The 13,993-nt window shown below is 34.1% G+C and overlaps 1 protein-coding gene across 1 annotated transcript in view; it reads left to right on the top strand.

Annotated features, from left to right (window-relative positions):
• Positions 1–13,688, top strand: part of KCNH7 (potassium voltage-gated channel subfamily H member 7) — a 664,682-nt gene extending 650,994 nt beyond the window's left edge. Inside the window, exons 14-15 of the mRNA XM_069079806.1 lie at positions 3,599–3,791; positions 5,878–13,688. Coding sequence (XP_068935907.1) covers positions 3,599–3,791; positions 5,878–6,147 — 463 coding nt within the window. The 3' untranslated portion in view covers positions 6,148–13,688. The remainder of the gene's footprint in view (positions 1–3,598; positions 3,792–5,877) is intronic.
• Positions 13,689–13,993: the final 305 nt, after the last annotated feature.

Below are 13,993 nucleotides of genomic sequence, written 5' to 3'. Positions count from 1 at the left end.
AAGATACCTCCATCAAAGTTATAGAGAGCACAGCAAAGCTGACAATTTTCGAATCTTGATTGGATTCTGAGTAGGAAGGGAAGGTCCCTTTAAAAATATGACCCTTAAATTCCAATACACTTAGTGAATGATAAACATTTTGTTATAAACAAAACATCTTTTAGGAGAAAAAAAGATGACAGTTTATGACTATAACTATAGAACAATAACAAAAATGGTCAATTTGGTCAGACAAGACGTGATTTAGTTTTTTTAAAAAAAGTCACTATTTGTCTGGTACGCTACAGACAAGTCAAACAGTTAACTGAAATTTTCTTTTTTGTGGGTACTTGTCATATTGTGTAAGCATAGTCAGTAACACACAAGTTCATAGACTGCAGTTCAGGACAACCATAGGCATATTTGCCATGAACTATGGAGTCTATGAGGACAAAGTATTAGGAAGCATGGATAGCAAAAAACAAAAAATTTAAAAAATTATTATTTTAATAGAAACTTCTTTAAAGGAAGATACATTTTTTTCTTCCCTCCAGTGGGTTTCTATTGTTTTATCAAATCAAAGTCTGTGTTCTCTCTTCATTCTTCCAGAATTTTATAAAAAAATTAGTGCTATTAACACTAAACAGAATTTAGTTCTATGCTTTTAAATGTTATTTTTCTTTTTCTGCTATAGGCAAAACAGAACTGGAAAGAAATTCTGTATAAAGACATGATCCAACTTTTCCTATCCAGATGCCCAGAAAATTCTCTTTGATTTTTAGTGCTAACAAATTCAGAAATGAGGAATCAGACTGATATTTTTTTTTGTGTGATTTTAAGGGAAAATTAAATTAGCTGTCTATTTGGCTATTTGTAAACTCTAACAAAAAAATTATCTGAGTAGTAGTAGCAAACCAGAGGTGTCATGAATATAAGCAGCAATATGGCTTTAGGTCTATTTTTTAAATACTCATGGTTTGGATCCTCTTATAAGAATGTAATGGACAGAAAAAGGTATTTTGGTCTGTGAGGTCTCTAGAATAGTAAGTGGAACACAGGGAGTTGTTTACCCACTCCATTCAAAAGGCAATAATCACTTGATTTAATTAAAGTTCTCTGTGTGAGTGGATGGGCAGGTAGGTGATACACTGGGGGTATTGAGTTAGGAGGTATTGAGTTCAAATCCAACCTCAGACATGTACTTGCTGTGTGACCCTGGGCCAGTCACTTAACCCTATTTGCCCCAGTTTCCTCCCCTGTAAAATGAACTGGAGAAGGAAATAGCAAACTATAGGGTCACAAAGAGTCAGATATAATAACAAGAAGTGTAAGTGGTATAGAAAAAGGTGAGAATTGGAATAAGAGAAGCAGCAAGCCTGAGATGAAGACATTGTCAGGGAGTCTGAAGCTAAATGACTTAGTTTATCCTGAAGACAGAATCTTGTCTTTTAAGATAAAATGAAAGTTCTTACGCAAGATAACATTTAAAACTTTCCGTTCTTGTTCTCATATACCTTACAAAACTAATTCCATAATACTGTCCTTCAGACACTCAGTTCAAACTAACTTTCTAGCTGTTCTCCATACACACCAGTTTGTCCATTACACTGCCTAAGTTCATATCAAGTAAGAATTGTTTCATTATTTGTATTTATATCCGGAGCACCTAGTACAACGCTTAGCACATATTAAGCTCTTACTACCTGTTTACTGTGTAAAACCAAGGCAAATGCTTTCTCGAAGGAATTTAGATATCTCTTTCCCCCAAAGGGGAAAATGAACAAACAACACAAAGGCCAGTTTTCAAGATTTAAATTCCCCTTCTCCTTAAAAGGGAAGAAAACCAGAGGAAGATGATACCTGTGACATTAAAGAAAGTCTTTTATTAAGTAGGGCAGCAAAACATGCACATGAGGACTTCTGACCTATGTTGACAGCCCACCTAATAATGGATGGGGAGAGTTTATATTACCTTTTTAAATAAAGAAAGGTAAGGAATTTGGAGGTGGGCTTAGAAAGTAATCCTAAGGGGAGTGAGAGTGAATAATTCCAGGTGTCAAAGCTATGGCCCTTTGATATACAAATCAGAAGGCATCCTTGGAGATAAACAGTTCAAAGCTCAAGGCTTGAAAAGAAATGTCTCCCAAAACAGGAGAATTCCATGAGCCCCCTAATCAAAGTTAGAGGAGTCTCCAGTGATAAGGTTGTCTCCAAAACCCATAAAGTCTTTGAAGACAGGGATGTCTCTCGAAGGTTCATAAACCACCAAGTGGCTTGAGGTCTGCATCAAAGCTGGTAGGAGCTTCATTGGCTTCTGAGTGGCGGGTTTTCTGTATGTCCAGTTAGGTTTATGTTTGGTCACCGTGAAGGATTATTGGTATGTCAGCCCATACAGCCAGTCCTCATATGACTCTTCTGATCACCTGGATACCTGAGAGGAGAGGGGGGCTCAAGCAAATCAAGGTATCCATTTTCACAATTGTCCAATTAATTGCTCTCTCACTTCCCTATCTCTGCAAAAATGATCCTTCTATCCCTCCTCACTTGGGCCTCTGAGAATTCCTTCCTTTGCTTCAAAGCAAAGCTTGGCTCAAGTGCCTCTTCCTGCATAAGGTCTTTTAAGGTTGTGCCCTCTCCCATTTGTTAACAGTCTCTTCCTCTAGAAATTATTTGATATATGTAACCTTCAGTCCTTAGATGATAACTCCTACTTGGTGAGGCAGGTTTTAAAATGGCCCATTTTCATAGAAATTCTGCTCTTTGATGTGTAATTTTGAAATATCTCAGGTTATTTCACCATCTCTCTTTTCTCTCCTCTCCTTCCCTAGAAAGATTCTCAAAACTCTTGCTATACAGAAAGACACCAGGATCTCTCTCTAGTCCTGATCTGGCATTTGTTCCCTCTCTTTCCAAACTGCAGAGAAATACAGCTCCCAGGGGTCTTTGAGAGGGTGGCACATATAATTTTGCTTATACTTAGCATGTATTTACTTTTGTGAATATTACAACTTCCCCAGTAGAATTTAGCTTCTTGGAGATTACAGAGCCTGGGATTTTTTTTGAGCCTGGAATCTTTGTTTATTTGTTTGGTTTGATTTGGTTTTTACTGCATCCACAACACACTGTCTTTTACAGAGCAGGTACTTAATGCTTGTGGGATTAAATTGAATTCACCGTTTCCAAGTTTTCCCCAAAGGCTGTCAGTTCAAATGTTTTCCCAAAAATACTAACATTGCTAAAGGAAAATAGATAAATCAGTGTTGAAAGAATCTCAAGGTATATGTTAAACCGCCCCCCCCAAACTAAAACTAGAACAGGACTGTGGTTGTGCTTGTTCATTCTCCCCCACCAGATGTATTCCTTATTTGTATCTTTTTAAAAGTGTGTCTTGTGAAATTCTTTTATTTTTTTTAATTTCCTTCAAGTTGCAGAAAAGAAAGCTCAGATTTGTCACATAGCTTAGTGCTCCCCCTTCTGTCCTTCCTGGTTCAAGCACAGCTATTTCATTATCAGGTTTGAGGGTAGAATTTGAATTTTTCTCAAATACTTTTGAATTTCAGGTTACTTTAGGATAATTATACATGACTAGATCATAACCCAATTTCTGTCCTTTTTGCAGACTTGAATCTCAAATGACAGCTGATATTCAAACTATTCTGCAGTTACTGCAGAGGCAAACTCCTGTGGTCCCACCTGCTTACAGTATGGTGACAACAGGGGCAGAATATCAAAGACCAACTCTCAAAGTGATGAAAACTCATCAACCTGTAGCATCTATTAAAACTGACAGAAGCTTCAGTCCTTCTTCACAAGTAAGTACAGACACAACTTAATTCTAAGTTATTTGGAAACAATTAGTGTTATCTAAAAGCTCTTTTGGAAAACTAAATTACTGAGGGTCTGGGAATACTAGTTCCTAAAATATAGGCAATCAAGGCAACTTGCCTTCAGCTGAGTTGTGTTAGAGGGAAGAGTGTGAAGTGGCTGACGTGGCTTCACCATAACTATCACCAAGGTAGAATAGATAAGGTTGTATTGCCTTTTTCTCCCCTCCGTGTCTTAAGTTTTAAACTGATTTCACCTGTAATACAAATGGGAGGAAGAAGGAGATGAGTTACACAATGTGATATGCATAACTATCTATGTTGAGGCAACTAGATAGGCCCCAGAGTCAGTAGTTCAAATCCAGCCTCAGCCGCTTGACACTTAAGTGCTATGTGACCCTGGGCAAGTCACTTAACCCCAACTGCCCTGCAAAAAAAAGACCAAAACACTATATATGTAGCCCTGATCTCTGTCCTAAATTCTAATTTAATGTTTCCAACTGTAAGTTCCTAGGGCATCTCAAATTCAACACATCCAAAATGGAATTATCTTCCTCCCAAAACCTGCCCTTCCTCCAAGTTTTCCAATTTCAGATAAGGATGCCTTCATGTCCCCAGTCACCCAAGTTCATCTTCATGGTGCCATCCTCAACTCTTGCCCTCTGATCACCCTCCATATCCAATTGGCTACCAAATTTTATATATTTTGCTTCTACAGCATCTCACCTCAGCCCCTTTGCCTCCTTACCTGTACCCCTAGGTATTGTGACCCCTTCCTGATTGTATTCATGATATCTACCACTCTCCATTTTCTCCTTAACAAAGCTGTCAAAATAATCTTCCTAAAGCATAAATCTGACCACGCCATTTATTTTGGTCAATAATTTTCAGTGTTTCCCTGCTGCCTAATGAATAAAATACTAATTTCTCAGCTTGATCTTCCACAGTCAGGCCTACCTTTCCAGGTTTACTTCACATTACTCCCCTCAGGTACTCTGTTTTCTACCCCAGACTTAGCTTTTTACCCCTTCTTCCACAATTTGAATAACCTCTCTCCAGGGACTAGAATGCATTCCCTCCTTTCTTCCATTGCTTAGAATTTTTAGCTCCTTCAAGGTTCAAGTCATGTATAATTTCCTATAGGAAGCCCTTCTTGAACTCCCTAGTTGTAAATGTTCTTTCCTACCTCAAATCATGATGTATATTTTTATTTACATATTATCTCCTCCCAAGAAAATATAAGCTCCTGGATGACAAGGACTATTTCATTTTGTGAACCAGCCTAAGTGTATAGCCCTTAAGTGTTTAATGACTATTGGTTGGATCATACTGAACTTATTTTTTAAACACTATAAAGAAAATTGATGTTTGAAGTACAGCTGGCAAATATCTAGAGCTATCCTGGGAAAAACTTTGGCAAAAATTACGGGAAAGTTAGTGCCATGTACTCTAGTCAGAAAAACTATGTTTATAGCATGTAGTGATGTGCTTAAAAGAAAACAAACCTTCTAAAATATGGAAGTAGAAAATGTCTTTGTAGCTAAGCTTAAAATTAGCTAAAAAGCACACGATGACTCAGTAATTTTTTGTTTCCAAAAATATAGTCCTTTTAATTCTACCTAATAATGAGTAGTTTTATTTCCATTCTTTTCCCTTCTGCTCCCTCCTGTCCTCTGCCCTCATTCATAGTTACTAAAGTACTCGACTCTCCAACAATAAGCTTTCCCTTGAATTTAAAATTCAAATAAATGTGGGTGAAATATTCTTAAAAGACTGGTTTCTAATTTAATTTCCCATGCTCAGAATTCCTCAAATCCTGCAGCTTTGTAAACTATATGGAAACCTATTGGAGGGCAAGTCTTGGATCTCCACTTCAGCATCCTTTTCTTGCATCTACTTTTTTAGGAAGAAGAAAATGCAAGACCATACCCTTAAAGAACTGCAAATTGATTTGGAAAGAAAACATTTTAACATATTTAAATATTATGAATGATTTGAGAAAGGATGGTAATATATTTTAGACAGCTATCAAAGGGATGTGTAAAACTGCCTTGTTTTCTCTTCTTCCCATCAGTGTCCTGAATTCCTAGACCTTGAAAAATCTAAACTGAAATCCAAAGAATCGCTCTCCAGTGGAGTGCACCTGAACACAGCCTCAGAAGACAACTTGACTTCACTTTTAGAACAAGAACCTGATCGCTCTTTAGAGCTCCATTCACAGCACAGTAAAACTGACCTTCATCCCATTAGGCATCACCCTTCTTTACCAGATTCTTCCCTAAGCAATATAGGAATCTTGGGTCTTCATAGGCATGTTTCTGATCCTGGTCTTCCTGGGAAATAATCATTATTTTTTTTTACTATTTGCTTCATATAAAATGTAAGTGCTTTTAATGGCTGTTTTTCCTTTTTTTTGTATTTAAAATCCTCTATACTTGACTCAGGGGCTAACAAGTTACCATTATATGCAAAAGTACTGTATATTTTCCTAAATTAAAGCTTGTAAGGTAAAGTTGAGCAGTTAGATGTAAATATACTTAAGAACTATGTTCAAATGTTAAAAAAAAAATTGCCAGCATCTCAAGGCACCTTATATTTTTATTTTATTTTTATTTTTGAACACCTGCATGTTAGGAAACTCCAACTCATGTTGCATGGACAATATCATTTACTGCTTTCACTAAAACAGTACTTTGTTGTAAAATGCCTTCCAAGTAAATAAGAGGCCAGAGGATGATCTAGTTCATTGATATGACTAAGAATTTATAAATTAGCTCATCTAAAGTTCAAAGGAGAACAAAAAAAAAAAAAACTTGTCCATTTTGAAAAGCTGTAATCATCTTTTCATATGGAGCATTTTATACTCAATGGCACTTATTCCACTAAGGAATTATAAAATCGCTAACCGGAGGAAATAACCTCTTCCAACTAAGTGTAGGTCTTTTAAAAGATTGAGCTCCTTGGCTTAAAGGACAATCACCAATTGCATTCATAAACCACGTTAATTCAGTAATTTCCACTGGCATATTTCTTTGACTACAAAATAACACATTTAATTTTTTTCTTGACCGTCCTCAAAACTTATAAAACTTGGCTGACAGACTGATTCACACAGTTCTTTCTTGTTATTAAACCTTAGGGTAAGCTGAAACACATCTATTCTGATATCACTGTTCTTTTCAAAGACTTATCCTTCTTAACCCTTACCCTTAATCCCTCCAAAATATTCCACTTGCATTAGAAATATTTCTGTATTTTATCTTTTGTGCTATATAGGCTAAAGAATATGTACATTATTTGACTAAAACATCATAGTAAAACTTCAGTTAAGTAGAATGTGTACAGAATAGGGCATTCTGATTGCTCTAATATGTTGGCTAGAAAACGATTAAATTCAGATCCAGTTTGAATCTAGGATTTTTGGAGCAGAAAGGTTAGAGATCAACTAGTCAAATCTCATTTTGCAAATTTGGTTTCAACCTGTTGAACACTTTCCAAAAGGTATTAGTAAATTTTCCTGCTTAAGTTAAATACACCAAAAGTAATTTTATCTTTCTTTGATACTCCAGGATCTCACACAGCCATCAATGTCATTATTTTGAGTATCATTTATCATTGTGCAAAACTATAAAAGAAAACTGAGGTTAGAAAAAAATTTTATTGGTTCCATGACACAATAACATACCCTGGAAGATATTTTATTTTCAGTATATCATTAAGATGACATCCTATTGGGGCGGCTAGGTGGCACAGTGAATAGAGCACCTGCCCTGGAGTCAGGAGGAACTGAGTTCAAATGTGACCTCAGACACTTAACACAAAAACTAGCCATGTGTCCCTGGGCAAGTCACTTAACCCCAATTGCCCTCCAAAAAGAAAAAAAAATGACATTCTTGAGTTTGTCCCAGAAGAGAGAGCAGGAAAATATTTCAATTTAGTGGAGGGTTCTGAGCTGAGTTTTACTTAACTGAGGTTTTCCTCCATTTAAAAATACACCCTACTTCAATTTTTTAAATGCTAGTATAGCTGCTCCCCTAATCAGCATGGACAGAGGAAGGGGTGGAGGGTTCTTTGTAATTTTCTTTAACAATTTTTTAGACCCACATTGTCATTCATCAAAAGAGAGATTCTGCATATTACAAAATTGACCATCTTTCTAGGATAACGTAATGTTATTTATCTTTGTGTACAAACCTAACTACCTGTAAATCCAAGAGGCAACTTCTAAAGCTGCAAATTCTGCATACATTGTATAAGACCAGCACTTTGTGACTAGCTTGGCTTATTTCTTATTTGATTGATTCACACATTGTAGATCAAATGACTCTATTCTGCTACCTACATTTTACAACATGGTTGGGTTATTGAATAATCTTCTAAATTTTAGTTGGGTGGTGGAAAATGAATTTGCACAGTTGGTGATTATATTTTGTTGCTCTGCTTAATTTATGAAAAGTAGAGAAGCACAAATTATTAGGACTGGTTTACACAATGCCAAAATTTCTTGTAAAAAGTCACACCAGCTCTTTGTTGTTGTGCAGACAACCTTCACAATAGGCATTTTATTGTTACATCTTCAGCTAAAATGGCAAAAAAAAAAAAAAAAATGCCAAGCCTTGGTTTAAGGAGCCTTAGATTATATTCACAAAAAAAAAAATTGCTATATAAGATTGCCTTGTCAGGTAAGGCAACTTAAACATGGTAGTCTGACTCTGGAATGCTCTATCATGTTTATTGTGAAGACAAGCACAAAACCTGGCCTTCCAAAAAGACACCCATTTTTCAATATAATTGAAGAATGGCATGATTGTAAAAGATTGTGTAAGAATTTTACCATATTCAATTTTTTTGCATAAAACAACCTTTTCTACTTTAATTCCTTTAAATCAAAATAGTAGCTTATTGTTTTAAAAAAAAACTGTAGCATCTTAGGAAGGAGGACTTAAAACCCTTTCTGACATATTATAAAAATGGGATGGAGTAAGAGTATGATTTGATTAGTCAGATGGAAAGCAACTGAGTATTGGTAATATCTCCCAACAATTTATTTAGCACAATTATCTAGCACTTAATTGGGAATGTGAAGTAGCCCAAGGAATGTGGAATGAGTAAAATACTCAGGTCTTATTTTCTTAAAGACATTTTTTCAATTTCCTTTCCACTTTAAAAAATGTTGACACTTTTCTGTTCTGTCCAAGTCTACAGACTCAGCAGAGTCCAACATATTTAGTCAGTCAAACGCCTCATGGTGTTTTCTTTCTGAATCTTTTGTCTACATGTGGGTCCTTAAGAATCCTTTTGACTTTCTTATAACATTAGAGATGTTACTTGGTGCCTGACCCAACTAAATTTTCTATCTAAATATATCCCCAATTCATTTATATATGTTTTTCTGCTGTTATCATCAGATAGGCAGATGGCCTACACAGACTTAACACTTCATCTTGCTAGTGGATTGCCATCCTACCTATCCTTATCTAACCCCCTCTGGTGTGTTCTACACTTTAGTTACTAAATCAAGAACCTAGAATGAAGAAACACTTGTTAATATTGTTCTCACAGGATTTAAAATTAATAAATGCTCACCCAACAGACACTAGGAGCTGCTTTCTATTTTCTAAGATACACTGGTGTAAACTCATCAAGGATACTAGCAAAAAAAAGGAAATTTTTCCTTCCTCTTATGAGTACAATGTCATTTCCATACATCTTTAGAATAATATTTGATTTTCTGTGTGCAAAACTTTTCTATTTTGGGGGGGGGGGGGGGGAAACTCCTGCCAGAAGCTAACTTTTAGCTGTACAACCACAGGTAATGGCTCTAACTGTAACTATTGAGTAAATACTGAGAAAAATTTATTCACCCAAATAACACTTTAAATTTAAAAAAATTAATTGGAATTTAATCTCCAAAGCTTAATTTGCACTAAAAGCAATGATTTTAATCACATTTATGAGCATGCAAGACTATGCTCTGTGGAAGCTAAAAGTGATGTGACTGAATATGAATTCTGTTTAGGCTGTTTAATTATAACATACTTAAGCACTAATTGTATTTGTTTGACCAAGGGGAGTTCTTAAATTGCATAATCATGATAAAAAAAAAAAGGTGATCGATGAATTTCATTTACTTTAAAAATATCATTTACCATTTTCCCAATGATAACAATATTAAAATGCCATTAAAACCTCCATTTATACATCTATAATTTTAAAAAAACATGCATCATATGCATGCAAATGCTTTTGTCCTAGAGTAGCATGCTTAAGACTTCTTGAAAAAAAAGTAACAGAAAAATGGTATAATTGTCCCTAATTTTACCAGTCATAAATTACAATTAAAAGGACTTTAAACATATCTCAAGATATTGTTCTACTTGAATACAAATCAGGAAAACTGGCATGGGTACAATTTAAGTAGTGGTTTCTCATGATGTACCACCATTGCTATTCTGTTGTTTCATGGTACCCTATACCTATTAGGAACGTGATTTTAAATTATATTACTAATTATTAATGACTGGATTCATAAGTTTGAAGGCAATTTCAATACTATGAGATAAAACAACTATGGGATAAAATTTATTTCATATAAATTCAATAATTTCAACATCTTTTTTGTACCTGATTTTAATGGCCCACGGGAAAATTTTCTCCAAAAACTATAAACATAATGCATTATTTATAAAGGCCAACTAACTAAATGGCAAAGCAATGATAATATGGATTCTTGAGGTTTCTAATAATCTAACCTCAAATCATATCTATTAGCATGGAATGTTATATTTAAAATGGAACGTCAACATCATTAAGTCCAACTTACATTTATAGACAAAGAAACGAGGCCCAGATGGATTGCCTTGCCCAAGGTCCCACAGCTAGTCAGACAATGTAGCCTAAAACCCAGGTTTCCCAATTCATAGGAGTGCTCTTTCTAGCAATCCACACTGCCTTTTTGGCCTCCAACAAATGTACAAACTAACAGGTCAGGGCTAAAAAGAACCCCAACCATTTTCAGGTAGGCTATTCTTCTCTCAGTCACTCCCCTATCTATCTCACTGACCCAAAACAATACCAATCAAAGTGTTATATTAATATTTAAACTTAATACAAGATTCTCCCATCCAAATATCTCAGTATCTGCTTTTTCCTTAAGTTACATTGAATTTAAATGAATAGTAATGCTAATCCTTTAGCTCTTAATTTAAAAGATTACATTTATATTTAAATACTTGAGTAATGAGTTGACTGTGCAGCTTTTACCCAATACAAATATCCATTATACAGTACAAATTTGTTACAGAACAATACGCATTTTCAAAAACATAAATTAGGTAGCTATTTGCATTTATAAGAGAGTTAATTTTAGGGACACTTTTAAAAGAGGAAGCTGCCTTAATACAATTAAGTATGCTCATTTATATTATCTGATAAAGGATTTAGTTGGGAGGAAATAGAATTGCAAATCAAAAATGCTACCAAACTGCCAGCTGAAGATCAAGCATTGATAAATAAAAGGAGTGATACATTCTAATTTTACAGACCATTTCAGTAATATGTGAATACTTGCATACAGCAAGGCATGTTAATTTAAATATTAGTAGCACAGTAGTTTCAAAAAAATCTTTAAATTGAGCACAATAAGTTACTATAGTAGTAAAGTCTCTGAAATATTTTTGGTTTGCACATAGTCAAGGAAAAGCAACCTTAGTAGGGCTTTTTAAAATGCTAACAAATCCAAAACCAGGAAAAACTAACATTCTCTAGATGAATCCCAAGGTTGTAAGCATGGGAATTCCATTTTTTTATTTACTTTGTGTTAAACGATAACATTTAAGTTAACTTGCAGTTTTAAAGCATGTCTGCATATGTTTATACCTGTTTCCTTACAGCTCTATGTAATGATCTTAGCAACCAGGTCTATTTGTATACATGTGAAATGGTATGGTCGTCATTTCTGTTGACTCTTTCCTTCTAAACTCCTTTAATGAGTCTTTTGTCGTGGCTTATCAAAATCATTATAAAAACAAAGTTTTTAATTTACAGTGACACTTCTTAACTCCTCTTGGAGCGTGCTGTAAAAAAAGATACTATTATTACTATCTCAGAATTTACATATTCCCTGTTTTAACTAGTAGCTTCTCTGTGTCATAAAACAATTATGTCATATCTTTGGACTTACGAAAAATTTTTTTCTCTAAAAAAAGGTTCAAGAAAGTCCTTAAGAAAAACATTTCAAGAATCTCTAGTTGCAACCCATGTAATTTCCTTTGATTTTAATGGAAGGCATAGTATCAAGTGTGTATTTGTGACTAAAATATAAAATACTAGAATTGTAATTGGAAAAAAATGTTAGAATGCTTCCTAATGCTGAGATAATGCATTTCAAAATACTACACTGAAAAGTGTATTTTGAAAGGAATGCTTTTTTAATCATTTAAAAGATTTCAACCATATAAGATGACTAAGGAAAAAAAAATCTCATCCATTGTACCTTTGTTTTAGTAGTAAATATCCTGGAATGTTTCAAACATAATGAAACAGCTTACCAAAACATACTATACTGTTCTCTTTGTCTTTACTCATACTATGTAGCATGAAATCACGAAGGTGACTTTGAAGTAACTGTACAGAAATATTTATTTTTTAGCAAATGTTTTCTTCAAAGATTATGATATTGACAGCATAAACCATTTGCACAAAGAGTTTTGCAATAACCCTCTGAAAATAACTGTAAATAAGAAAAATGTAAATTGCATTGTAAAAACTGCACATTTTTGGTAGCTAAAAAAAAAGTATACAGGGAGTTAAAACTGTATAAGTTGTACTGAAATCCATAATGTACATATAGAATTCAAGAATGAGGGAAATAATTTCTGGACTATTTGTATGAAAAAAATGAACTATTTCAAATACTTAAATGAATATTGTTTAGAGTCATCAAAGATGGTTGTCTGTCTTTAGATAAAAGATAGAAGCTTTTTGAGGGGCTAACTGTATTTCCAACATTTTCTATTAGGTATAGCACCAGATAGAGGCATGATGGTGCTGATTTATTTTTTAAAAAAAATCACTTAATTATAAGAAAAGTGCTGCATTTTACTGGGTTTATCAGGACACTGATTAGTGGAACTGTGTGGATGCATGGTAAAAACTATTACATTTAAAATTAAGGATATGTGGGGTTTTTTTAAGTCTTTGTTATAACCCAAAAGGGACTCACTAAAATAGCAATTTCCTTTGTAAAATTATTTGTCCTATTGTTTAAGATATCTAATCTTTAAACATACAACTTAATTTTAAACTGAAAATTTTACATAACACTGTGTATTCATTTCTCTTTTCCTTAATTTGGAAAATGAAAAATATCTTTTTTTTTAAATTTACCTAAATTTCTATGTATTTCTTGATCTCTTCCCTCAGGAAGAAAAACTGTATTTGCAAGAATTTATTTTCTAATATATAACATAAAATCTAATAGTGAAATAGTTGGCCCTTCTATTGACAATGTGGAACTTTCAAATATAAAGTGAAGGAATGTTAGTAATTTATTTGGCTTGATATCCCTAACTTTCATGAACAAGAAAACTAAAAACTGGCACAAGGAAAATACTCTTGCTTTAAATAAATGTTGAAACAAAAGCAAATATACTAAAGTAGTATGCATTGAGTAAATGTCATCAATGAGAAATCTGACCAATTAGTAGGTTCTAAAGTACACATAAGCAGAGAGCCAAATTTTAAAACTTCTGTCTTTTGTTATATGTTTACAGTTTTGGAATGACAGATATGGGAAAATTTCAGATCAACATTCAAAGGAGAATGCCACCTTAGAGTCAATCAAAAATTAGCCCATGATATCAAATAAAATGAATTTCTAATCTGTATTGTTCTGGGGCATGTTTACTTGCACTGTTTAGTTACTCCTTTGAAATTACAACTGTAGCAATGTATATTTTTATAGGTAAGCAGTACTATCTAATTAAACTTCTTTTGCTTGTAAAGGCACATGGCTAGCTGTATTTGTATTCTCATATTATAGGGCAGACATTAGCACTCCTAGAAATGTTGGAGGGTAGCAGCAGGGCATTCTGTCTGTCACAAATCTCAAAAATATGGCCACTAAAAGGTAACTTCATTACTCAAAAGGTTCCCAAGATGCCTATGTTTAATCATATGTCTTAGTGTAA

The sequence above is a fragment of the Petaurus breviceps genome, unplaced genomic scaffold (assembly GCF_028583685.1).
Source record: "Petaurus breviceps papuanus isolate PSGF00001 unplaced genomic scaffold, PetGlider_PUasm1.0 91133, whole genome shotgun sequence".
In the NCBI taxonomy this organism is placed as follows: domain Eukaryota; kingdom Metazoa; phylum Chordata; class Mammalia; order Diprotodontia; family Petauridae; genus Petaurus; species Petaurus breviceps.
This window is presented reverse-complemented; position numbering and strand designations above follow the sequence as displayed.